The 25,271-nt window shown below is 43.0% G+C and overlaps 1 protein-coding gene across 3 annotated transcripts in view; it reads right to left on the bottom strand.

Moving 5' to 3' along the window:
• Positions 1–25,271, bottom strand: part of ABL1 (ABL proto-oncogene 1, non-receptor tyrosine kinase) — a 172,740-nt gene that overhangs the window by 23,803 nt on the left and 123,666 nt on the right. For all 3 annotated transcript variants that reach the window (XM_033960528.1, XM_033960527.1, XM_033960529.1), the window contains 5 exons: positions 18,165–18,249; positions 7,454–7,631; positions 5,058–5,242; positions 1,718–1,870; positions 1,529–1,618 (listed from right to left, as the gene is read on the bottom strand). In XM_033960528.1, coding sequence (XP_033816419.1) covers positions 1,529–1,618; positions 1,718–1,870; positions 5,058–5,242; positions 7,454–7,631; positions 18,165–18,249 — 691 coding nt within the window. The remainder of the gene's footprint in view (positions 1–1,528; positions 1,619–1,717; positions 1,871–5,057; positions 5,243–7,453; positions 7,632–18,164; positions 18,250–25,271) is intronic.

The raw sequence follows: 25,271 nt of genomic DNA, 5'->3' as shown, positions 1-25,271 counted from the left end.
TCCCGCTGAAAAATGCGGACCACAGATGCATCCTTGCCAGTTGGTGGTTCCGAGAAATCTCCAGCTGTAGCATCTGTCCACCCAAGACGATCCTGGAGGTCCACTAAGGGGTCCAAGTCCTCTTCAACCGAAAATGGCTCCCCAAACAAAAAATCCTCGATTGAAGCCAGCACAGAGGGGGGGGGCCGAACAGGGGTGGATGCGGAGGGAGAACCCCACCCCCCCAAAAAAAAACCCCCACAAAACCTGAGTTCCTTGGGGCTGAAACAGGACCACCGGCTGCCTGAAGATAAGCCTTGCATAAGGCTAAAACAAAATCAAGGGAAAACCCTGCTGGTGGCCCAATGGGATTTACTGCCAAAGCAGGAGACCCTTAAGAAATTGCAGGGAAACTTCCGATTGAAAACAGAAGGAAGTCAGAAAGTGCTTGTATCAAAAAGTAAACTGACCTCACTTAAAACCTGTCTATGGAGATTGATCAAAAATTTGGAAGTTGCTCAGAGACGTGAAACTCTTCAGGGAAGGTATAATAATAATAATAATAACTTTATTCTTATATACCGCCAACAATCTTGCGACTTCTAGGCAGTTAACAATAAAGGGAAACTGTAAATACAATAAATAGAAGCTGTACATACAACGAATTAAGGAGTATTGCTGTGTACATCTGATAGTATCAACATTAATAGTAGTAACGACAGTTTGTGGGCTGCAAGGCCAAGAAGTGCCATGCTGCTTACAGAGAAGTAGAAATATTCCATGAATTGAATGGAGTGATCGTAGTTGGTGATTAGGGGTTAGGGTTAGCAGTTTACAAGATCAGGTTTGTGATGGTGTTACAAGGGTTGATGTCCTGGTTCGTTATCTAGGTATTTTAAGAACAGGTAGGTTTTTAGGTGTTTCCTAAATTCTCCATAGTTGTTTGTGTGTGCAATTAGTTTTTCTAATTCTTTACCCCATGTGGCTGCTTGGTACGATAGCAGTTGTTGATGGTATTTCTTATATTTGCACCCTCTGGTATATACCTCCCCAGTATGGGTACAGAGTTTACCTTCCAGTCATTGCAGCTTTTTCAATAATGATCACGCTCCAAGCCAGAGAAATTTAAAGAATATATCACAGTCTTTTAAAACTACTTCAAAAATGATGGCATTATTTGTTTGTATGTTTCATGAAAGCAAACATCACTTGAAATAGGTGACTTATAATGCTATTACTTAGCTTTATGAAAAGTTTGGGGTCCCAACGTGGCCCCGTTTCATTTTTCTTCTTCAGGAGACCCAATAGTAAAAGTACTGAGAGTCCTTTAAAGCTTTAAATAACTATTTTGAATTGGTGATGTAAACACACCACTGCTGGAAACAGCTACCAATATGGGAGGTTTCAACAAAAAGCACCGCAGTTATATTATATTCCATCACCGCCCATCGCCCACTGCCCCCCCCCCTCCGCAACAAAAAAATCAGCTCCTGTTAAGTCTGCCTCTGTTCTCTGTGTCTATAATCTGCCTTAGGAAGTTGGAAGTTACCATCTGATATGCTGGACTCCTGAAACATATCATCAAAAGTCTGGTGAATTTCAGCAAAAGAGGGTCGGTCCAAAGGATTCCACTGCCAGCCTAAATGAAAGAAGGGAAAAGAAAGACAAGCCATCAGGTCAGAATTTGCAGGTGGCATCTTTGAAGCCCACATTGCACTTACTATCTATTTGGGCTTACATGCTCTCATGAGTTCATACACTTTCTCTGGGCAACCCTCAGGCCTGTCCATGCGATAGTCCTTCTCCAGCAGCTCATAGACCTGTGACAAGTCAATGCCAGGATATGGTGACATACCATAGGTAGCAATTTCCCATAGTAAGACACCAAAAGCTGAAACAAAGCAAGTGCAAGGTAGTCAGTGACAAAGTGACTGCAAAATCTCCTGCTTTCTTTAACCACACTATGACAAGACTCACAAGCCATAGTTTACAAACAAATGTAGAAAAAAAAGACTAAAATTCAAAACCATGTTCTATGACATCTAAGAGCAGGAAAAAAAATAAATAGAACAAAGAAAGGATGTCAAATATATAAATATCCAAACAGCATCCCACATAGACAAGCTGGTTACAAATATCACTTGAAACCAGTAGACACATCCTCGGTCAAAAAACTCCCAAAAAAGTTGAAGACGCAATTTCACAATTACTTTCAAAAAAATAACAGTCAGTTTCAAGTCTCTATTTCAAAATTTTCAATAAAGTCACTTATCTGAAAATTGCTGTCTTCTTAATGACTTCTCAATCCGTTAAACGTAATCCTGAGGCTTGAAAGCAGGAGAAAATCTCTGAGTTTTTCTCCGATGGAGTGATTTTCTCCTGCTTCCAAGCCTCAGGATTACGTTTAACGGATTGAGAAGTCATTAAGAAGACAGCAATTTTCAGATAAGTGACTTTATTGAAAATTTTGAAATAGAGACTTGAAACTGACTGTTATTTTTTTGAAAGTAATTGTGAAATTGTGTCTTCAACTTTTTGGGAGTTTTTTGACCGAGGATGGGTCTACTGGTTTCAAATGATATTTGTAACCAGCTTGTCTATGTGGGTTGCTGTTTGGATAGCCCCTATTAGACACTGAGGTCTTTTCTCCATTTTAATTAAGTTAAGTGACGTTATCCTGAACATTTTGAGGGTGTATTTTGTGGATATTTATCTAAGAGCAGGAAACATGACAATCTGAATGCATCAAATCAACACTGAAAGCAAAGTTGCTTACTTGTAGCAGGTGTCCTCCACAGATAGCAGGGGAATGCAGGCCCACTTGTTGGTGAAGTCCTTTAACTGAGCCTGAGTGCTGGTGCTCTCCCCTAGCTAGGTAAGCTTTTGAGCTTACTGGGCATGTGTCCCTATACCTACAGCCCCTCCCCTCAGCTTGTCAGTTTTGTCTCTAGCAAGGAATAGGAATGAGACGAGGGGATGAAGGGCAGGCAAGTGTGGCTGCATTTCCCTTGCTGTCTACGGAAAACACCTGTTATAGGTAAGCAACTTTACTTTCTCCAGAGACTAGCAGGAGATATGCAGGCACAACTTGGCGAGTCCCAAGCTTAAAGCAAAAAACAAAAGGAATTGACCCCAAAATATCCACAAAGAAGAAAATCCAGAGAAAACAAAAAAAGCTCTGTGGAGTGATGATGTTCCTAAATGGACTTTATTTGAAAGTGTCAAAGTTCCATAGGTAAACTGAAATCATCCACATAAAATAATTTCATCCACATAAAGCCTTAAAGGAACTAGTCCACTAGGGATACAGGACCCAACAACTGAGATAAGACATAAGCCAATGCCGAGGCATTGTCCAAGAGAACCCAAACAGACTTGCCAGGCAACAACGTCTGGAACGCTAGCTACGCCAGCTGGATGGCTCTGGTCTCCAGAACATTAATTGACCAAGACACCTCCTCCGGAGACCAGCTGCCCTGAGCCAAGTGACCGAGACACTGAGCTCCCCAACTGAGGAGACTGGCGTCCGTGAGAAGCACTGTCCACTGGGGCTGATCCAGACTCACTCCCTGTACCGGACTGGAAGACTGTAGCCACCAACAGATTGTGATGAACTAACCCCCGAAAAAGAACAAGAGAGTCCAAATTGTGCACTTGGGGCAATCACTGCTGAAGCAGAGCATGCTGAAGCAGGCACATGTGAGCCTGAACCCACAGAACCACATCCAGGGAAGCCACCATCGACCCCAAGATCGATGAAACCTGCACCCAAGGACCTGGAGAAAAACCTGCACCCAAGGACACCGGGAAGCCATCAAAAGGTGAATTTGCGACTGCAACTTGACCACTTGGGCTTCCGGCAGAAAGACTTTCCCCAAGCTGGTGTCAAAAAGAACCCCAAGGTACTCCAGGCGCTGAGACGGACCCAACCGGTTCTTGGACAGGTTGACTACCCATCCCAGGGCCTGCAGGAACTCTACAACCCGAACTGTAACTCGGGAACTCTCCTGAAAGGACTTCTTTGCTCAGATCAACCAGTCATCCAGATAGGGGTGAACCAGAATGCCGCTCCTTGCGCAAGGCTGTCGCTACGACCACCGAGCCATGGCCAGTCCAAAAGGAAGCACACAAAACTGATAGTGCTATCCCAAGACTGCAAAGTGAAGGAACCGCTGATGGGAGGCACGAATTGGAACATGCAAGTAGGCCTCCGTCAGATCGAGAGGTCAAAAATTCCCCCACTGAACTGCCAGAATGACAGATCCAGTTGTGTGGATCAGTGACAGAGATAGTCTGGTTATACTGAGTGCACTACTTAAAGCTGCTCAGTGATTTTGACATTGAAGGAAACACCGCCGATGCAAGATCAAAGGACTCAATGGTCCAGGGAGGTCGAGTAATTAAGTCGAAAAAGGTTTGATGCTCCCAGCCTGAGAATAGGCGAAAAGGAGCTCTCAAAGGGCCAAAAACAAAAAATGGACAAAAACGAAAATTTTTCAATCACAATAAAAGAAAAATAAAACAAATAATTATGAAGAAAAAAGGAAACGGGAAGACAAAAACAAATCCCCCTAAAAGTTTGAAGCTTGCAGAGAAACTACAAAACACAGCTTCTCAGCTCAATGGAAAACTGAGAACTGATGGTCTTGCAAGCCAATATCGGGCAGGAAGACACCGGCGCATGTGCAGTATAGGCGGTCCTCGAGACTTTTAAAGTGACACCGTCCGTACTGGGTTCCGTGAATAACGTCACCCACATGTGAGAATATGCTGCTTGCTTATCCTAGGATAATAATTGTTATCCCAGGCCCTTTACCAGCCCAAATAATTCCTAGGAGAGATCCTAAATGATTTTGCAGATCTCATCAGTTATCAATACTAGAACAGCTAGAAAGAAGAAATTTGGTAATGGCATCCAGTATTAATGGCTAGCAGGAAAGTGTTTGTTGCAATAGCACAGGTAGATGGATGGCCTGAAAGATTTGATTTTTCAAGTCAACCACTGTGTATTCTGCACCATGAAGAAAAGTTGCTGAATGTACACATACCATGCAAAGTGTATAGAAGAAAATCCTTACCCCAGACATCAGACTTGATTGAGAACTTGTTGTAAGCCAGGCTTTCAGGTGCTGTCCATTTAATAGGGAATTTGGCTCCAGCGTGGGCAGTGTATGTGTCTCCTGTCATCAGTCTACTTAAACCAAAATCTGCCACTTTTACTAAATGGTTCTCTCCTACTAGGCAGTTCCTGGCAGCCAAGTCCCTGAGGAAAGAATAGGAGGAGAAATGAAGTAACAACCTAGTAACACAGGTCATAACTGCAGACACAAAGTCAGTCAGTATGAGCAAGCTGGTGAAACCATAAACAGTTTAACAAGGTTGCCTACCAATGTAATCTACAACATTTGAATGTGCTCTATATATGATATGTAACTATTTTTTTAAATTGCAGTTACGATATTGAACACTAATAACTAACTCAATTATTGACAGTTATGATTATGCAATTGATTGTCTTCATTTAGGGCACAGTATCTTATGCATTAATGTTTGTTTCTGATTAAATGTGTACTTTATCAATACTTTTTTTTTATTTTAAAAAAATGTTAGCAGTGTTCAAAACAGTAGGATATGTGTTGCATTTCTAAGAGAAGCAACTAGTCTGGGGCAAATAGTGTGAGGTATCAGGTTAGCAGTATCATGCTAGGTTGATCTCTCCCAAGATATCCAGCGAAGAGCGAAGTAATAAAATTCACAGATGACATCAAGGGGGCTAGGACTAAAGAGGACTGCGAAGATTTACAAAGGGACCTGAACAAATTAGGGGAGTGGGCGACGAGATGGCAGATGAAGTTCAATGTAGAGAAATGTAAAGTCTTACACGTAGGAAACAGAAACCCGAGATACAGCTACACGATGGGAGGGCTGTTATTGAGTGAGAGTTCCCAAGAAAGAGTCTTGGGGATAATAGTGGACATGACAATGAAGCAGTCGGCACAATGCGCAGCAGCTAAGAAAGCGAATAGAATGCTAGGAATAATCAAGAAAGATATTACAAGCAGAACGAAAGAAGTTATCCTGCCATTGTATCGGGTGATGGTGCGCCCGCATCTGGAGTACTGCATCCAATATTGGTCGCCGTACCTAAAGAAGGATATGGCGATACTCGAGAGGGTTCAGAAGAGAGCGACACGTATGATAAAAGGTATGGAAAACCTTTCATACACTGCAAGATTAGAGAGACTGGGGCTTTTTTTGCTGGAGAAGCGGAGACTTAGAGGGGATATGATAGAGGCTTACAAGATCACGAAGGGCATAGAGAAAGTGGAGAGGGACAGATTCTTCAAACTTTTGACAACTACAAGAATGAGAGAGCATTCGGAAAAATTAAAAGGGGACAGATTCAGAACTAATGCTAGGAAGTTCTTCTTCACCCAACGGGTGGTGGACACCTGGAATGTGCTTCCAGAGGGAGTGATAGGACAGGGTACGGTATTGGAGTTCAAGAAGGGATTGGACAATTTTCTGAAGGAAAAGGGTATAGAAGGGTATAGATAGAGGGCTACTATACAGGTCCTGGACCTGATGGGCCACTGCATGAGCGGACTGCTGGGCATGATGGACCTCAGGTCTGACCCAGCAGAGGCACGGCTTATGTTCTTATGCTGGTGCCAGTGTAGAAAGCTACACTATGCCAATCCATTAAACTATTAAGTCATCATTTTGACAGGTAGTTGCTTACATGTCCTACTTAGAGAATTTATAAGTAGCAGCCAGGCTTCAATACCAAAACTCTTTTCCATAGCACTGCCTACCAACAACTTCCAAATAGATCTTACAGTGGCCACTAGCTGAGGAATGGCCAGAGCAGGGACAAAGTGCGAGGTAATCAGGGAAACCAGCAATCCTGTCATCATCAGGTTGCTAAGAGGTCATTTTGGAAGTGAAAATTGTGATACAGCCAGACAATTGCAGCCCAGCTAAAGGTCAGCACGCAGCAGCTCCACACTACAAAGATATTTATGGCACAAATAAATGTCTGAAGTCTGCACATAACGAGAGAATGCGAGATTAACATAACAAAAGAGGCAGAAAGTAAAGCTCAGTTCTAAATGCAAGCTCCTCCAGAACAAAAATCTGATCAGTTTGGGGAAAAGGCTGTCAATACATTGATACTGACAACCTCGGAAGACAAGGAGACTGGACTCCCTGCTACAGGTATGGTTTTCACCATATACCTTCAAACTGATCTTTTGTTTGAAACACATCTGTAAACAATAATGCCTAGATGTAGCATTTTTGCATTTTAGTATTGGACAAACACAACAGACTTCACTATGAGAACACATTACAGTTGTTTTTATGGCAAACCTGTGTCCTCAGGATTTTTCGATTCTAACCACTGGACCAGGTCTCCTACTAAGATGAATGTTTTCTGATCTGTTTTCTATGACAATTCAAGGAGCTGCAGTACCTGTGGATGAAATTCTTTTTCTCTAGGTATTCCATGGCTGATGAGATTTGCGTGGCCATATAGAGAAGCACCACAGCATTCACTTCCTGACGATTGCATTCACGCAGGTAATCTAGCAAGTTCCCATATGTCATGAATTCAGTAATGATATAAAACGGTGGCTCCCTTGTACAAACACCTGTGGGCAGAAGATACAAAGGTTAACCTTTCTAGACATAACTTCCTCCCTTTGAAAAAAGTGCATGCAAAGAGTACACCTTTCCATACCACATTCAGGAACAAGTCAGCTACTATTCAATGAAAGATTTGTTTTCAAATCAATCTTAACTCTTCAACCAAAAGAAAAAGCACAAACTAATTATGTAAGGGTTCATTTTGCCCTACAGGCAGCAGAATGGGGATTGCCCAATATAGTAATTAGAGAGCTTAAGGGTGAAGCCAGAGATCATTTTGTATGGCCTCGCCAACTAAAAAAATGGTTTTGTGCTGCATATCACATGCCCGGAAACACTAAAAATCGTCGTTAAGACTGTGTGGGTTGTTGGACGATTAATTGTCCGATTTTAAAACAGTGATTGATGTTCAACCGACTTTGAACACAAATTAGTTTCATGGAAGTCGTCCGTAATCCCACCCCAATAAGTCATTGGAAAAGCCGCGAAGCAGCCTCTTGCCACTCAGCTGTTCAGGGCAGGAAGACTTTCTTCTTCTCTTTTTTTTTTTAAATGGCACAGATGTTGTGCGTGTGTTACACATGCACAATACTTGTCCCCATTAAAAAAGGTAGTGCTGCCCTCCCCCCCAGACCAACCTAAAAAAATAAATAAATAAAAAGAGGCAGGAGGGATACCCACTCCCTCCTGCCTCGGCCACCCAGATACCCCACACACACAAAGCTGGACCCTCCTGACAATGGCCCCCATCAACTTGAAAAAAAAAAATCAATAGGAGGGATGACCACTCCCCTCCTGCCTTGGCCACCCGGACCACCCCATACCCCTGACTGCCCAAAACCTGGCTCCCCACACTACCTCCAACACCAAGGCCCCCTCTTCTGATCCCTCCCACCACCCCACAAACAAGTCCCCTGATGGTCTGGAACATAATATAATAAGCCAGACATCTTTAGTGCCCAAACTCTTCTATTTACCTGTCACTAAAAGCTATTACTGTTTTAGCTTGTGAAAATCCCAGTTTAACGCCATAAAAAAGTTCCAGATCTTCTCCCTGGATAGCTGATTCATTCAGGCCCAAAGTTGGTGTTGCCACCTGATGGCATCCTAATTCAGTCAGTTCCAAGCGCAGAAAAATCTATAAGAGCTTTCTGCGCATGCTCCAGGCTTCCTGCCTACTGTACCTGATGCATATATAGTACCCCCTTCACCCTTGCTCAGTTTTTATGATGCAGTTCACATCTCAGTCAGTTTTCAGTCAGCCTCTATCATTACTTTTCCACTACAGTAGCACCTCGGAATCTGAACGCCCCAGAACTCGAACAACTTGGAATCCAAACTATTTTTTAAATTAAATTTTGCCCCGGAATCCAAACGCTGCTTTGGAATCCAAACGTACAGGAACTGCAAGCATTGCTCAGCCCAAAGCTTCCCCTCTGACGCAGCTTCCTGTTTCCGCCTGGGCGGTTCATGTCAGAGGGAAGCTTTGGGCTGAGCACCGCTTGCAGTTGCCATTGCCGATCTTGCTGCCTATGCAGGCCAGTTGTGATGCCCGATCTTGCTGTCTATGCCACAGCGCATTGTTCCTGCATAGCCCAAAATAAATCCAGTGTGTTTACTGTTAAATTTATTTGAAAATCTGAATTTGTGGGACCAAGGAACGGATTAATCCAGTTTCTATTATTTTCAATGGGAAAAATTGTCTTGGAACTCTAAAGTTTTGGAACTGGAACGGGGTTCTGGAACCATTAAGTTCAGATTCCGAGGTACCACAGTATTCCAAGGTACCACAGTATTTTTCAATTTTGCTTGTTTAATATTTGACATGGCTGACAAAAATCAATAAATTATGAAATACTTCTGCTCCTATGACAACTGTTGAAAAATAGCCAGATCTGGTTCAGACAGCTCAGCAACCTTTGTAACCTCAAAAAGTTCTGCCATTTATAATTTTATTTTTGTTTTTAAGGCACTGAATACTTTTTGGGATGTACTTATCTTGTCTCTATCTTTCCTATCTTCAATGGAGTTCCTTTCATTATTCAATTGTTACATTGGAAACCGCTTAGGTCAGTAAAATGCGGGAGCGGTATATCAAATTCTTAATAAACATAATAAATATTAATGCCACCTCATTTGGAAAGACAGTGTTCATGTTCCCTTTCCACCACTTTATCTATGGAAGCGGCTATGGAAGCGGCTATCCACGCGTCTTATGGATCTTCTGCCAGACAGTCCAGATCGCGTTCTCCTACATCTCATATGAGGGATTCCCCTGGTCTTCAGTCAGATCCCTCAACTCCAGAACCTATAAGAACATCTCAACTAGAGAATCCCTCTTATTCCACTTTTTTAAAATTAAAAATAGCTCAAACATTGCAGCTTCCAACGTCAGCTAAGTCGGACCCTAAAGCATAAAACCTAAAGATCTTAAAATATCTTCCAATATCTAAAGAGATTATAGTCTTACTCATACATGAGGTTCTCTTAGAAAATCAAACTCATATAATACCCCATATACATCTCGTCCGGCTAAATGTAGCCTAGAACACAAATATAAGGTGAAAGATCTTATGGGTTTTGGTAAACCTCAACTTTCGCATCACTCTATTGTACTAGTACGATCGGCAATGAGAAAGGCCAAAAGCTCTCGTGACTTTCAAACACTCCACTGTCTAAGGATATGAAAACCATGGATTGATGGGTTACCACATGTTTCAGAACACCATGCTCTCTGGTAAAACTGCTATTCACCAATTCTATTACACTAAATATCTTTACTGTATTATGGATTCTCTGAAATCAGAAATACAAAATCTTCCTATTGCATAGCCAACTTTTCAAAAAAAAAAACAAAACAAAAAAAACCTAGATGACTTGGAAAAACGTGCAAAAAACATGATTAGGGCTACACATGACTCTCATGACACAGTCATTAGGGGATCAGGTACAGCCTTATGCACATCCAACACTTTTACAGTGCCAGGGAAACTATCACTATAGATTGTTGGGTGTTTCCGATAGTTCGAATAGGATATTGCATAAATTTCATTTCTTCTCTTCCCCTATTTTACCAACAGCATGACAAATTTATCACATCGCATCTTCCTCAGCTACACCATGAAGTCCAGAGCCTACATCTAATCAATGCTATAGAGGAAGTCCCAGTACACCAACAAGAAAAGCTTCTATTTGAGATGCTTCCTGATCCCCCAAATACAGGGGGCTTCTGTCCAATCTTGGATCTCAGGAGGCTCAATCTCTTTGTAAAGAGAGAAAAATTCCATATGCTCTTGATAACGTCTTTAGCGCCACTCAGAGCCAGGAGCATGGCTGTCCTCTTTAGACCTGTAAAACGCCTACATGCATATTCCAGTCCACCCGTCTCACCATCAATAACTTCGATTTCTGTACAATGTGATCCATTTCCAGTTCCATTCAGACTTTCTTCAGCACCCAGGGTCTTTACAAAGATGATTGACTGATTTCAGCTACAATCCAAGAGAAAAAATTACCACTATATGACCACCACCATAAAGTTGCTTCACAATGTAGAATTTCTCATTCACAATGAAAAATCTACTCTCATCCCTTCTTAAACCATAGAGTTTCTGGGAGCTCAGATATAATATTGATGAACGAGTGTCTATCTTCCCCTTCAACCAGCAATCACAATTCAAACACTAATTCAGAGGTTACCTACCCTATTGCATATAATGCCATGCACCTTAATGGTACCTTTGGGTCATATAGCGTCCACATTTCATGTTACTCCTCATGCCAGATTGCATATGAGAAACCTGCAATGGTATCTCAAAGATCCTTGGAACCAGCACACACAGTCCATGTCAACTTGTCTATGACTGACTCCCTCTGTGTGGTACAATCTTCAATGGTGGACCTTCCACAACCAATTTAACAAGGGGACTACCTTTCCAAGTTGCTCCGCATATAATGCTTTTCACAACTGATGCCTCCAAACAAGGTTGGGGACTTATCTTGAAACATGGGCAATTCAGGGTGCTTGGCCTGCCCACTATCGGCATCACAGCATCAACATTCTGGAACTTCATGCAGTCTTCTTGGCGTTAATGACTTTCCAATCTCAATTGCAAAATCAGTACATTCGCATCCAGACAATCAAGTAACTAAGTTTAACATCAACAAACAAGGAGGCATGGGTTCCCGCTTGCCTTGTCAGGAAGCATTAAACATCTGGAAATTGATCACATCTCTAGGCTCCTACATAGTGGCAATATACATTCCGGGCAAACACAATCATCTAGCACAGAGTTCTTCAGCCTTTCTACACCTATGGACTGGCGGAAATAAAATAATTATTTTGTGGACCGGAAAACTACTAGGACTGAAATTTTAAAACCCCGTTTCTGCCCTGTCTCCACGAGCTCGATCCCTGCCATTTGATCCCATCCGCACAAGCCTCAGTTATGATTTTATATTGAATGTATTTTATTAAAGTACTAGTGTTTAAGCCCGTTACATTAACGGGTGCTAGTAAAGCCTCCTTCCCTCACATGTCCCCAAATTTTTAGCCCCAGCTCCAAACCCATTTTTACTCCCCCCCCCGGTCCAGCAGCACCTGTTCCCTGCTCCCCCTGTCCCTCTTCACTGCTCCCCCAGTCCAGTAGCACCTGTTCCCTGCTCCCCCGGCCCCTCTTCCCTGCTCCCCCAGTCAGCAGCACCTCTTCCCTGCTCCCCCAGTCAGCAGCACCACTTCCCTGCTCCCCCAGTCAGCAGCACCTCATCCCTGCTCCCCCAGTCATCAGCACCACTTACCCTGCTCCCCCGGTCCTTCTTCCCTGCTCCCACGGCCACGGATCAGAAAACACGGCGGCTAGGAACACGAAACCCTAAATGCGCATGCGCGCTTAGGGTTTTATTATATAGGATAAAAAGAAACAATATTCTGTAGAATTGTCATTTTATAAATACAAATAATACAGAGCAAGGATTAACAAAATCCCTGCCTCCCCTCCCCTTCACATATATCCCCTCTACTATCAAGAAAACTGAATAAGCCAAATTATTACAGAATGCTACACAGAAATATCATGCTAACAGAATAACACAGTCACCCATGACAGGAATAGTGTTAGAGGAGTGCAACTAGGGCAACTGATCCCTGGTCAGAGAGAACCCTAAGCCAGCTGGAAGCTAAAGAAGCACTGCCTGGGCTTTGCAGTCCCCAGTTATGTCTAACACCAGCTCTAGCAGGATATATATTTCAAATCTGACATATTCTAATCACAAAATAGAAATAAAATTATTTTTTTCTACCTTTTGTTGTCTCTGGTTTCTGCTTTCATCTTCTTTTCACTCTCTTCCTTCCAGCGTCTGCCCTCTCTGTCTCTTCAATCCAGCATCTACCCCTTCCATTTAGTATCTATCTTCTTTCAATGCCCCTCTCCCCTTTCCATCCAGCCTACGCCCCCTCTCTCCTTTTTACATGATTCATTCCAGCTTCACTGCTCCCTTCATTTTTATCTCTCCTACACCAGATCTAGCATCTGTCCCTCTCTGCTTATTTCTCTGCTGACCCCTTCCCATCATCAATCTCTCTACTTTCTCATTCCTATCTCTTCCCCTCCCCTTCTCTAATCTCCCTGCCAGCCTTTTCTTTCCTTTTTTCCTTTTCCCTTCCCTCCTCCTGTCCAGCAGTAACTCTCTTCCCTTCCCCTCCTCCCCTCCCAGTAGCATCTCTCCTTCCCTCCAGGTCCAATAGCAGCTGTCCCTTTATTTTCCCTTGTCCAGCAGCTTCCCAGACTCCTTTCCCTCCTTCCCTCCCAGCAGCATCTCTCCTCCTCCCTCCCTGCAGGTCCAGTAGCAGCTGTCCCTTTTTTCCCCTTGTCCAGAAGCTTCCCAGACTCCTTTCCCTCCTCTCCTCCCAGCAGCATCTCTCCTCCTTCCTTCCAGGTCTAGTAACGCTGTCCCTTTTTTCCCCTTGTTCAGCAGCCTCCAACAGTGATTTTTTCCCCTCCCAGCATCTCTTGGTTCTTGCCAGCACGGCGATTCATTAAGGCAGCCTTGGGTCCTTTGATGGGTCGCGCTACCTTTGAGGAAAGAGGAAGTTGCATCATCAGAGGCAGCTGCGACTCAGCAAAAGCCCCAAGGCTGCCTTGGTGAATTGCTGCGCTGGTAAGTACCAAGAGCTGCTGGGAGGGGAGAAAGCCACTGTCGGAGACTCCCCATGATCTCGCTGGCTCTGCGCGGCCTGGAAGGAAATTGCAGCTCAATCTCGCCAGCCCTGCGTGGACCAGCAGGAAATTACAGCTCATCAATCTCACCAGCCCTGTGCAGACTGGCAAGAATTTTCTGTGGACCGACGGTTGAAGAACACTGATCTAGCAGACAGACTCAGCAGACAACTGAAGATGCACAAGTGGTCTCTAAAAAACACGATTACTCGAGACTTCTTCGACTCATTGAGGACTCCACACATAGACCTGTTTGCATCCCCTCACAATCACAAATGCGACAAATACTGCTTGAAGCTTTGCACTCCACACCAGATGCCTTTCAAATTCCATGGACACAGCATCATTTCTACACTTATCCACCAATACCTCTACTCAGCAAAATTATTCAAATAGCTGTTTCGGACAATGCTCATTTTATACTCATAGCTCCATACTGGCCTTGACAAGCATGGTTTTCAGCTCTCCAAAGCAACCACCACTTCTTTTACCCAAAGTTCCACACGATAACACAAAACCAGGATACTCTGCTCCATACGAATCTACAGTCACTCAACCTTGCGGCGTGGCTTCTTCTTCCAATGTGAATGTTTGCCTATTATTTACCCCTGAGGTCCTTCACATTCTCCAACCTTCTCGTTCAGAAGCTACTAAGAAAACATATTCCTAGAAATGGAATTGTTTTTCTCAATAGTATCAACTCCACAAATTCTCTCCTATATCCTTGACACTTTCACAAGTAAAGGCATATTTAGCTGCTATTTCAGTGTATCATGATAGCATCGATAATCTCTTCCTATCACAACATTCAATAATAAAAAAAAAATTTTCAAAGGACTTTTGAGACTCCATCTTTCATTAAGCATACCAATCCTGTTTGGGACTTGAATCCTCTTACTGTTCCGTCATTCAAGCCCTTAACTAAAATTTTTAACATTAAAAACTTTATTTCTACTTACTATAACTTCAACTAGATGAATTGGAATAATTCAACCGTTGGTATATTATTCTCCTTATACCCAAATTCTGCATGATAAGGTGTTGCTGAGAACTCATTGTCATTCCTTACTGTAAATTTTGTTTCAATTCCATCTAAATCAAACGATAATTATTCCAGCCTTCTTTCCACCACCTCACTCCATGGCTGAGGAACAATGATTATAGTATGTGTTTTAGATCAGGGATCTCAAAGTCCCTCCTTGAGGGCCGCAATCCAGTTGGGTTTTCAGGATTTTCCCAATGAATATGAATGAGATCTAAGTGCATGCACTGCTTTCAATGCATATTCATTGAGAAATCCTGACTACCCGACTGGATTGCAGCCCTCAAGGAGAGACTTTGAGATCCCTGCTTTAGATTATATAAGAGCTCTTACTATTTATTTGAATCAGACATCTTATCCAAACAGACTTTCACAGCTCTTCCTCTCTTACCAATCAACATCCAAACCAAAACCAGCATCTAAAATGACCTTTTCATCTTGGATATCTTCTTATTAATTTTTGCTATATAAATGCCACTCAGGAAAAGTTGACTAATATTCCTCATATAACTGCTCACTTTCTGTGATCCACGGCAACAAGAGGGGGGTCCCAGGGCAACAAGAGGGCATCCGCTCAAACTCAAGGGTGGGAGACTTCATGGTGACATCAGGAAATACTTCCTCACCGAAAGGGTGGTTGATCGCTGGAATGGTCTTCCATGTCAGCTAGTTGAGGCCAGTAACGTGCTCGACTTCAAGGGACGATGGGATAAACATGTGGGTTCGCTCCGGGGAATGCTTAGGGGGAGGGTTCTTTTAGAGGGAGGGTTCTTTGAGTGGGCAGAAATGTTGGGCCGATGGCCCTTTTCTGCCATCATACTCTATGTTTCTATGAGCTCATCTCCTCAGATCATCTCCGCAAGAGATATGTATGGCAGCAACTTGGGCTTCTCTACACACTTTTGTGAAGTATTACTGCATTGACTGCTTCCTACTTGGCTTCTGCCTTTGGTCAAGTGGTGGTGCAATCCGCTGTATGAGGCGTCAGCTCTCCACCTCCTCCGAGGTAACACTTGTTTGCTTGTGTTACGTTTGTAGCTAGAGAGTCACCAACTATGGGGCTGAATGAATCAGGTGTCAGAGAGAAATAAAAGTTGCTTACCTGTAACGGTAGTTCTCCTTGGACAGTTGATCATTCAGACTCTCCCTCCCAGTTGATGCCAGCTGTTTGATGAACTGAGTGAGGGTGATGGGGGGGCAGGTATTGTATATACACCAGGTACAGTAGGCGGGAAGCCTGGAGCATGCGCAAAAAGCTCTTCTAGAGTTTTCTGCGCTTGGAACTGGCCGAATTAGGATGCATCAGGTGACGACACTAACCGTGTGGCTGAATGATCAACTGTCCAAGAAACTACTATTACAGGTAAGCAACTTTTATTTATTTCTGTTTTGTTTGTTTTCCTTCCTTCTTTCTTTTTGGTGACATAAGTTTCCTGTCTGGTGTTGGTGATATAGTTTTCTTTAATATTCACTCTTTGTCTATTGCTTGCCACATATTCATCTATTCAAGCTCTGTCACCTAATGTATTGTTATTCATTATGATTTTATGTTAATGTCTGAGGACCCCTGAGGAAGGTTGTTTTACCGAAACTCGGCCCGTGTTGGGTCCATTGCATACCTATGTGGAAAGTGTTTTTAAAAATTTTATGAAGAAATAAAATGAAGATTCTGAACACTGTCAGTCTCCACAGATTTTGTTTGGTTTTGCCTTTGTTTCCTGTGGAGACCTGGGTCTCTCTCCCCTTTTTTTTTTCCTTCCTGATTAAACATATCACATGATGGGGTCATGGAAAGAGTAAGCTGCCACTTGGACAATAAGGAGATGTGAAAAGCCAAAAGCCCAATTATTTTTTTCCAGTTAAAGAGGCCCAATTTACATTTGTTGACAATTATATATTCCAGATGAGCATATGGGACATGAGAGAAACAAACAAACAAAAAAAAAAGATTAGGAAAAACAAAGAGAAGGTTTATTATCTGACCTTGAGGTCATATAAGCTAATGAATATGCAACAGAATACTATAAAGACTGGGCTCCAGCTCCAGCAAATCAGACTCTGTTCCCATTCTGATTTCAGGGGGTGTTTTACCCAACCAAGAGGACAGATTCCCAAATATTCTCCCTGTTTGTCTCTTTGTCAGTGTCTTTATAGAAGCGTGTATTATTTTGCGCTAGCTTTTCTTAGTGCTTTGTGTGGGAATTTGGGCTATTGTTTTGGATCCGGATTCTGTATAGGACACCCGGTCTCAGAGCACACGGGTATCCTATACAGAATCTTGCCTAAGCCCACCTAAAAAAAGAACATGATTCTCTAACCGACATCCATGTTACAGATGCTGGTTAGAGAATCGGATTGCTGCTGAACTTATCACGGCAATAAGTACAATAAATTTAGTGGCAGCAGCTGCCCGTTCCCCCCGAACGGTCACGGCAGGAAAGATGCCCAATTCCTTCTGCCTAGCACCCCCACCCCTAACGATCGTGGCAGGAGGGATGCCCAATCCCTCCTGCTGGATCCCCCCCCAATGTACACCTTCTGGAACCCCACCTACATTGTACGTGTCTCCCGCTGGCCTAGGGAGATGCGTACAGCAGCCTAGGTCCTCCTAAGACTACTTCTGGCCCAAATCACACCCACGCCTAGATTTAGGCAAGCTTGCGTGCCTCCCTAGGCTCCTGGAGGCGCCTCCAATGTAGGCAGCCTGCCTCGGGAGGTTTTTTTTAAAAAACGTGCGCTCCGATTGGCTGGTTAGACGGCAGTAGGAATCCTACCACTGCCTACAATCGGGACACTGTTTATAGAATTTGCCCCTTAGTGTATAACCTTCTTTCTTTCTATAAGTGTATGAGTTTTTAAAATGTCCTAAACAAGCAAGATAAAGAAAAAGAAAGAGTTCCTATGCACAGAGGTGTATGAGAGTGTGTCCTTTGGGACCCAATACGGCACCGTGTTTCAGAAGAAGTGTGCCTGCCTCAAGGGTCAAACCGCTCTGCATCAAAATTTATGAACAAAAGAGGATGATGTACAAGATACAAAGCACTTAAAACAGAGAAACTCTCCAAGGTACCGGCTGTTTGATTCCTGAGGCAGGCACACTTGCCCTGAAATATGGTATCATGTCGGGTCCTCTGTATTTTGAATTTGTATAATAAACAATACTTCTACCCTGTGCATTCTTCTGGTCTGTTGAAGTCTTTTGTTCAGCCTTATTCTTCTTTGTTGTTTCTCTATATCAGCCAGCCCTCACCCCAAGGACATGTTTGAAGTTTGTCACTTACCTAGTAACTGTACCAGATTGGGATGTTTGATCTCTTTCATTACAGCCGCTTCTTTCAGAAACTCTTCCACTTCCATTGTATCCTCCTGTAGAAGAGGATAAAAAGCCTCACACAGAGTCCAAAATGCATACCCTGCAGTTTTCTACACAGACACGTTCTGTGAGGAGCCACCACTGACAAGCAGCCACTTGCATGTCTGCTATAGCAAAATGGCATTTTTTTTCTGTAGGGCCAAACAAAATCTTTGCTCACTGCACTACAGTACAAAATGTGCTAGCAGTACAATTGTGTTACTGTAAAATAAATGTAACGTGCAACTAGGTAAAATGACCAGAGAAATCACCCAACAAATCCATAGGTGGATCAATCACAAAGCATACTAGATCATTCAACAGACTTCTATAGAAAACACTGCAATCAACAGAAAAATGCACTTAAATTAACAGAAGTCTTCAAATATATCATCACACTAACTTTTTATATGATAAGCACTAAACTTATCTCCTTTACAATGTTTTGTATTTTCTCTTGTGAATAAAATTTTCAGGTAAGAGGAACGATCCAAGATGGTCGCACGTACTTAACGCCTGGTGAGTCACTTGATAGTTGGTATTTTTTCGCTGGGCTAGACCAATTGCAATGCCAAAGCAGCATGGAAGAAATGCTGCTGGAGTTTCTCAGCATTCCAACTCCGCTGCATTGGGCCAGATTGATAATTATTTGAGAAGACTCGGGGCAGAGCAGCAGACATCAGAGGGAAGCTCACTGAAGTCTCAGGTACAGAGTGGAGCTATGGGGCCCCTTGGGCTGGATGTCACCTTAAGCCTTGATGAGAGAGCACCTCCCCCGCAACCACAGAGCTGTTTGGGGGAGTTGGAGGAGTCACTGCAAAGAAGTATAGCTGGGCCTGAGGCTGGTGTGCAGCCAGCGGTGGATCTGGAGTCCCCAAATTTACAGGTAAACTTCCCAGTGTCTGGCTCTGTAAATCTGTCAGCAGTAAGGGGCGAGATGATAAGCACTTCGAAAGACAATGCTGAGGAAACACGTCTTTTGGGACAATCATATCAGTTTTACACTTGCTGGATTTTCTTTTAAATAAGCCATCTGAGGTAACTCTTGATTCTATATGGACTTTAATAGCTAATTTAGGGAAATCATTGTGTCTGCAAGTTAATTCATTGGAAGTTAGAACTAAAGCTTGCAAAGAAAATCTGAAATGTATAAAATCTGATACTGAAACATTTAATGTATGTTTAAGAAATGTTGAAAACATTTGGATGGATTTTGTTTGGTGCAGGATGTTGTAGTCAAAGATGTTGTTAATCTATAAAAGAAAGTTGAATCATTGGAAAACAATTACCGCAATAATAATCTTAGTCTCTTGAATTTCCCTCAGGTGTTTTCTGTAGCACCTAGGGAAATGCTCAAGAGGTACTTTGTTGAGATTCTGTCAGTTTCAGAAGAAATGATTCCTCCTTTTTCACAAGTACTTATATTACTTGCCTACTAAAATGTTACAGAATCAGCAACAGACTGTTCAAAAAGAAGTTCTTCATGATATTTCAGCTATTCTGGAATTTTCTGATAAAGACTCTGCCAAGCCATCAACATTAATGGCAACGGTTGCTTTGACCCCAAATAAGATTTGGATTTTGAAGATGTTCTTTAAAAATAGACAAATTATTTTTGGGTTTAAAGATTCAAATTTTTCCAGATGTTTCTCATGATATACAAAAACGCAGACGCCAATTTTTGTTACTGAAGCCTGGAATTACCCACATTGGTGGAACTTTTTACCTGAGATATCCTTGCACATGTACTATTAGATATCAGTCTCTGAAATCTGTGTTCTTTGAACCGTCTCAGCTTATTTCTAGTATTGAAGCACATTGAAGGGATCCAAGGAGATCCCTTTATTTAGCTCGTTTTTTCCATAACCTCTGCTCTTTCAGGTGTGATGGGAAATGCTTTTTCTTTTTAATTTATTTCCTTTATTATTACCACTTATTGTAGTCTCAGATCTATGATTGTGGACTTGAGAATTGTATACAAGAGATTATTGGGGTTTCTTTTCCTTATTACCTTGAGTTTTTGGAGAGTATACATTCTTTTCTGTACAAGTGGATTACTTGGAAAATTTGAAAACTTATAAATTTTTTTTAAAAATTCAGGGAAGTAATCAATTCTTTTATAATTAAAACTAGTCTTTAAACCCGTTACATTAACGGGTGCTAGAATAGATGTGTCTATCTTTCCTTCTCTCTCTCTCTCCTTGGATGCTGTCTGTCTGTCTTTTTTTCTTTGTCTCTCTCTCCTTGGACGCTGTCTTTCTGTTGTTTTTTCTTCTTCTTCGTCTCTCTCTCTCTCCTTGGACGCTGTCTGTCTTCCTTTATGTCTGTCTCTCTGGCCCTCTGTCTGTCTCTCATTCTTTCTGTCTGTGTCTCTCCCTGGCCCCCAGTCTGTCTGTATTTCTCTGTTGTGCAATGACTGCCTGCTCCGTGGCCCCCTTCTGTTTCCCCCCACCCAGAGCAAAGCATGATTGCTGTCTGGCCCCCAGGACACCCCTCCCCCCAAAGCAGCCCCCTTTCCCTCTCCCCCTGACCCCCTTTTGTGCCATGCCTGCCTGCTCTGTGGCCCCCTTCTGTTCCCCCCTCCCAGAGCAAAGCATGATTGCTGTCTGCCCCCCAGCACACCCCTCCCCCCAAAGCAGCCCCCTTTCCCTCTCGCCCTGGCCCCCTGCCTGCCTGCCTGTATTGCTCCCAAATCCAGCTTTCTGGTCTCTTCTGGCCCACCGGCAGGAACCGCTGCTGCAGCTCCTCTTCAAAGCAGCCTGCTGAGGATCGCCAGCCGGCTGTAGCAAACCTCGCAGGCCGCTCTCCACCTCAGCAGCACGTTCCCTCTGACATGATCCTGCCACCTTGTCTCTCCCCCCGATCCAGCATCTCTAAGGCAACCCTCGTCCCGCCAGTCATGTGTGGTGCCTTAACTTCGCTGCTTCCCGAATACAGTGACTGTCAGGTCAGTTCTCGCCTCCGTTCTTCCTTCTGGGCTTAACTACCACAGTTTAAAGTTAATTACGGCAGCCTGCAGAGCGAACGTAGCAGGCTGCCGTCAGCCTCTGTAGCATGTTCCCTCTGTTACGGTCCCGTCCCTGACGTCAGAGGAGGTGTGGGATCGCGGCAGAGGAACATGCTACAGAGGCTGACAGCAGCCTGCTATGTTCGCTCTGCAGGCTGCCATAATTACAGTATTTTAAAGGTGAGACAGTGACTGGGGGAATGCTAAAGACGCTAGGGAAAACACTGGCTCTGCAATACCAAATCTAAAGAAATGGACAGTATTTCCATTGTTCAAGATTCTTCTATTCTTACAGTCTATATCTTGTATAGAAACATGATGGCAGATAAAGGCCAAATAGCCCATCCAGTCTGCCCATCCACAGTAACCATTCTCTTCCTCTCTAAGAGATTCCACATGCCTATCCCATGCTTTCTTGAAATCAGACACAGTCCCTGTGTCCACCACTTCTTCCGGGAGACTGTTCCTTATATTACTCCTGAGCCTATTACCTCTTAACTTCATCCTATGCCCTCATTCCAGAGCTTCCTTTCAAATGAAAGAGACTTGCCTCATGTACATTTATATCATGAGGTATTTAAATGTCTATTATATCTCCCCTCTCCCGTCTTTTCTCCAAAGTATACATATTGAGATCTTGAAGTCTGTCTCCATACGCCTTATGATGAAGACCACGCACAATTTTAGTAGCCTTCCTCTGGACCTTTATTTCTAAAGTTTGCTGTGAAACTATCATCAGGTGTTTAAAGTCAGTACAGAGGTACAAATGGATTTATCTTGTGAACCAGGGTTTTGAAGCTGGTACACTATCTTTCTAATGTCTGACTCCTTAATTTTTTGTGATGGATAAAATAAATAAGATGGATAGAACTGATAACTGTATCTTTTTGTCCTGGACCTAAAATATAAAATAGTTAACTATATATTATCATGTCAGTTTTTATTTTACAGTCAGTCAGTACATTTTTTTACAGACTCCAATTCCACCCAAAACTGCTTACAACTCCAACTTCACAGCCCTGTTGTCATCTTGACTATGGCAATGCATTTCAGTGGAATCACTATAAAATTCTTGCATCACAACTAATTCAAATCATGGCTGTAAACACTGTAGGCTCCTTTTATCAAGGCACGCTACAGGGGTTAGCACGTTGGACATTTCATCACGCGCTAACCCCTGCGGCAGCCTAAAATCCTAACGCCTTGTCAAGGAGGCATTAGGTACTAGCGCAGCAGGCGGTATAACACGTGGTATTCCGCGCGTTAAACCGCTACTGCACCTTTGTAAAAGGACCACTGTGTGTAATGCACATTGATATGATCATGAGAAGCTATTATTTCTAGATCATTGTCTTCCAATTAGTATTTGGATACAGTTTAAAATTCTCCCCTTAAATTTCAAAGTTTTGTTGTCTGGTCATCCATTCAGTATTGCCAATTTAGTGATCTCTCACATTAATTCTCAAGCTCTTCAATTTAACAAATGAAATGTGTTAGTTCCATTTCACAAGAAAATATACCTATACTCCAGGACTGTAACAAGTTATGTAAAGAAACAAAACAAAACTGTAGATGTGTACAAGATGCAGGCAAAATTTATTGTGACAAAATAAAAGTATAAATATAAATAAAACCCTTTTACCAATCAAGGGACCCGACACGGTCCATGTTTCGGACAAACCTTCGTCAGGGGTCCATGGTAAAAAAGGAGTAAAAAATATGCCACAAAAAAAATTGTACAATGACAACAAAATATCTGTATATCAAGTTTGCCGAGAATCGCCAACACCAGTAAAGCGTCTCAAGGGTTTTATTTATATTTATACTTTTATTTTGTCACAATAAATTTTGCCTGCATCTTGTACACATCTGTAGTTTTGTTTTGTTTCTTCCCGGTTGGTGTTTTTTCTGCAGATAAGGTTGGACCCCCCTTTTTTTGTTTTTGTTGCTTTATACAAGTTATGTAAAGCCACGAGGTAGGATATCAAAATTGTGCCCTATCCACTGGCTTCCCTTGCTTGGCTATGACACACTATTGTTCATATGATTTAGTCAGCACAACTATGATGCAGTATATGGGGCTGGTGTGTTTAGGGGCATGCCACACAGAGCATGTTTCAGGCTTTGGAGGTTCTGGCTGGAATTTAATCAATTTAATCAACATAAAAACATAAGAATAGCCTTATGGGTCAGACCAATAGTTTATCTAGTCCAGTATCCTGTCATCACGGAGGCCAATCCAAATCACAAGTACCTGGCAAAAAACCAAATAGTAGCAGCATTCCATGCCACTGATTCCATGCCACTGTTTATCTCAACAGCAGAGTATGGCTTTTCCTCCAGGAACTTGCTCAAACCTTTTTTACAACTAGCTACATTAACCATTCTTATCATATCCTCTTGGCAATGCATTCCAGAGCTTAACTATTCTCTGAGTGAAAAAATATTTCCTCCAAGTGATTTTAAAAGTATTATATATACTTGAATAAAAGATGATCCAAATGTGTCGAGAAAGAAAAAAGGTTGACTCATATAAGCTGGAGGAGAGGGGGATGTTAATATTTATGTGCCCTGCTTTGCCAGGCTCTGCACCCAGCCCCCCTCACTCCCTGCCAGGCTCTCCACCTTGCTCCTCTTCCCTCCCTGCCAGGCTCTGTATCCTGTTCCATCTTCTTGCCCTGTACCCTGTCCCCCCTCTCTCCCAATGTCCTGCAGGCCTCCACCGAGCCTGCCGTATTACTTGGTGATTCAGTGGTTTACTGGGACAGAAAGGATCCCTTCTGTCTCTTGTCCCAGCTGACTGACAATTTTTTTTAACTCCCTCCCACCTCCCATGTACCTTTTTGAATCCCTGATGGCCCAGCAGTGTACCAGGCAGGAGCAAGCTTTCTGCGCTCCTGCCCCGCGCTGAACTCCCTCAAGTTCTTGCGGCCGAGCGGTATACCGGGCATAAGTGAGCTTTTTGCATTCTTGTCTGGCCCTGAACTGCTCCATGAATGGCTGCTGCCAGTTCTCACAAGTCCCACAAAAACTAGTGGCAGCCATTCAGCGAGCGGCACAGCGCCAGGCAGGAGTGCAAAAAGCTCACTCCTGCCCGGTACACCGATGAGCTGCAAGAACTTGAGGCAGCCATTCAGGGAGGGGCTCAGTGAGGGGCAGGAGCACAGAAAACTCGCTCCTGCCCTGTACACCGCTGGACCACCAGGGATTCAAAAAGATACATGGGGGGGGGGGGAGGCAAGAGGGAAGTAAAAAAATTTTCAGAGTTTGTCAGAACAGGGGACGGGAGGGATTCCTCCTGTCCTGGCCTACCAGGTCATATAACAGGCCAGCGGAGGCCTGCAACAAGTCTGGGAGGAGGGTGGGTGGGCGCTGACCAGAATATAAGACAAGACCCCCATTTTGGGGCTATTTTTTGGTCCACAAATCTCATCTTATATTCGAGTATATACGGTATTACTCTGTAACTTCATCGAGTGTCCCCTAGTCTTTTGTCAATCTTGATGCAGTTAAAAAAAAAAAAAGATCCATTGTACCCATTCTACACCACTCAGGATTTTGTTGACTTCAATTATATCTCCTCTCAGCCTTCTATTTTCCAAACTGAAGAGCCCTAACCTCTTTAGTCTTTCTTCATATGAGGAGTTCCATCCCCTTGGTTGCTCTTTTTAAAAATCTTTTCTAGTGCTGCTATATCTTTTTTGAGATAAGGAGACCAGAACTGAATGCAATACTCAAGGTGAGGTCGTACAATTGAGCAATAAAGAGGCATTATAGCATTCTTAGTCTTGTTTACCATCCCTTTTCTAATAATTCCTAGCATCTTGTTTGCTTTCTTGGCCACCACCACACATTGGATGGAAGGTTTCAGTGTATTGTCCACGATGATGCCCAGATCTTTTTCTTGAGCACTGACCCCCATGGTGGACCCTAGCATCTGGTAACTATGATTTGTCCACATTAAATGTCATCTGCTATTTGGACGCCCAGTCTTCCAAATTCCTACGGTCTTCCTGAAGTTTTTCACAG

Source organism: Geotrypetes seraphini, chromosome 10 (genome assembly GCF_902459505.1).
Source record: "Geotrypetes seraphini chromosome 10, aGeoSer1.1, whole genome shotgun sequence".
NCBI lineage: Eukaryota > Metazoa > Chordata > Amphibia > Gymnophiona > Dermophiidae > Geotrypetes > Geotrypetes seraphini.
This window is presented reverse-complemented; position numbering and strand designations above follow the sequence as displayed.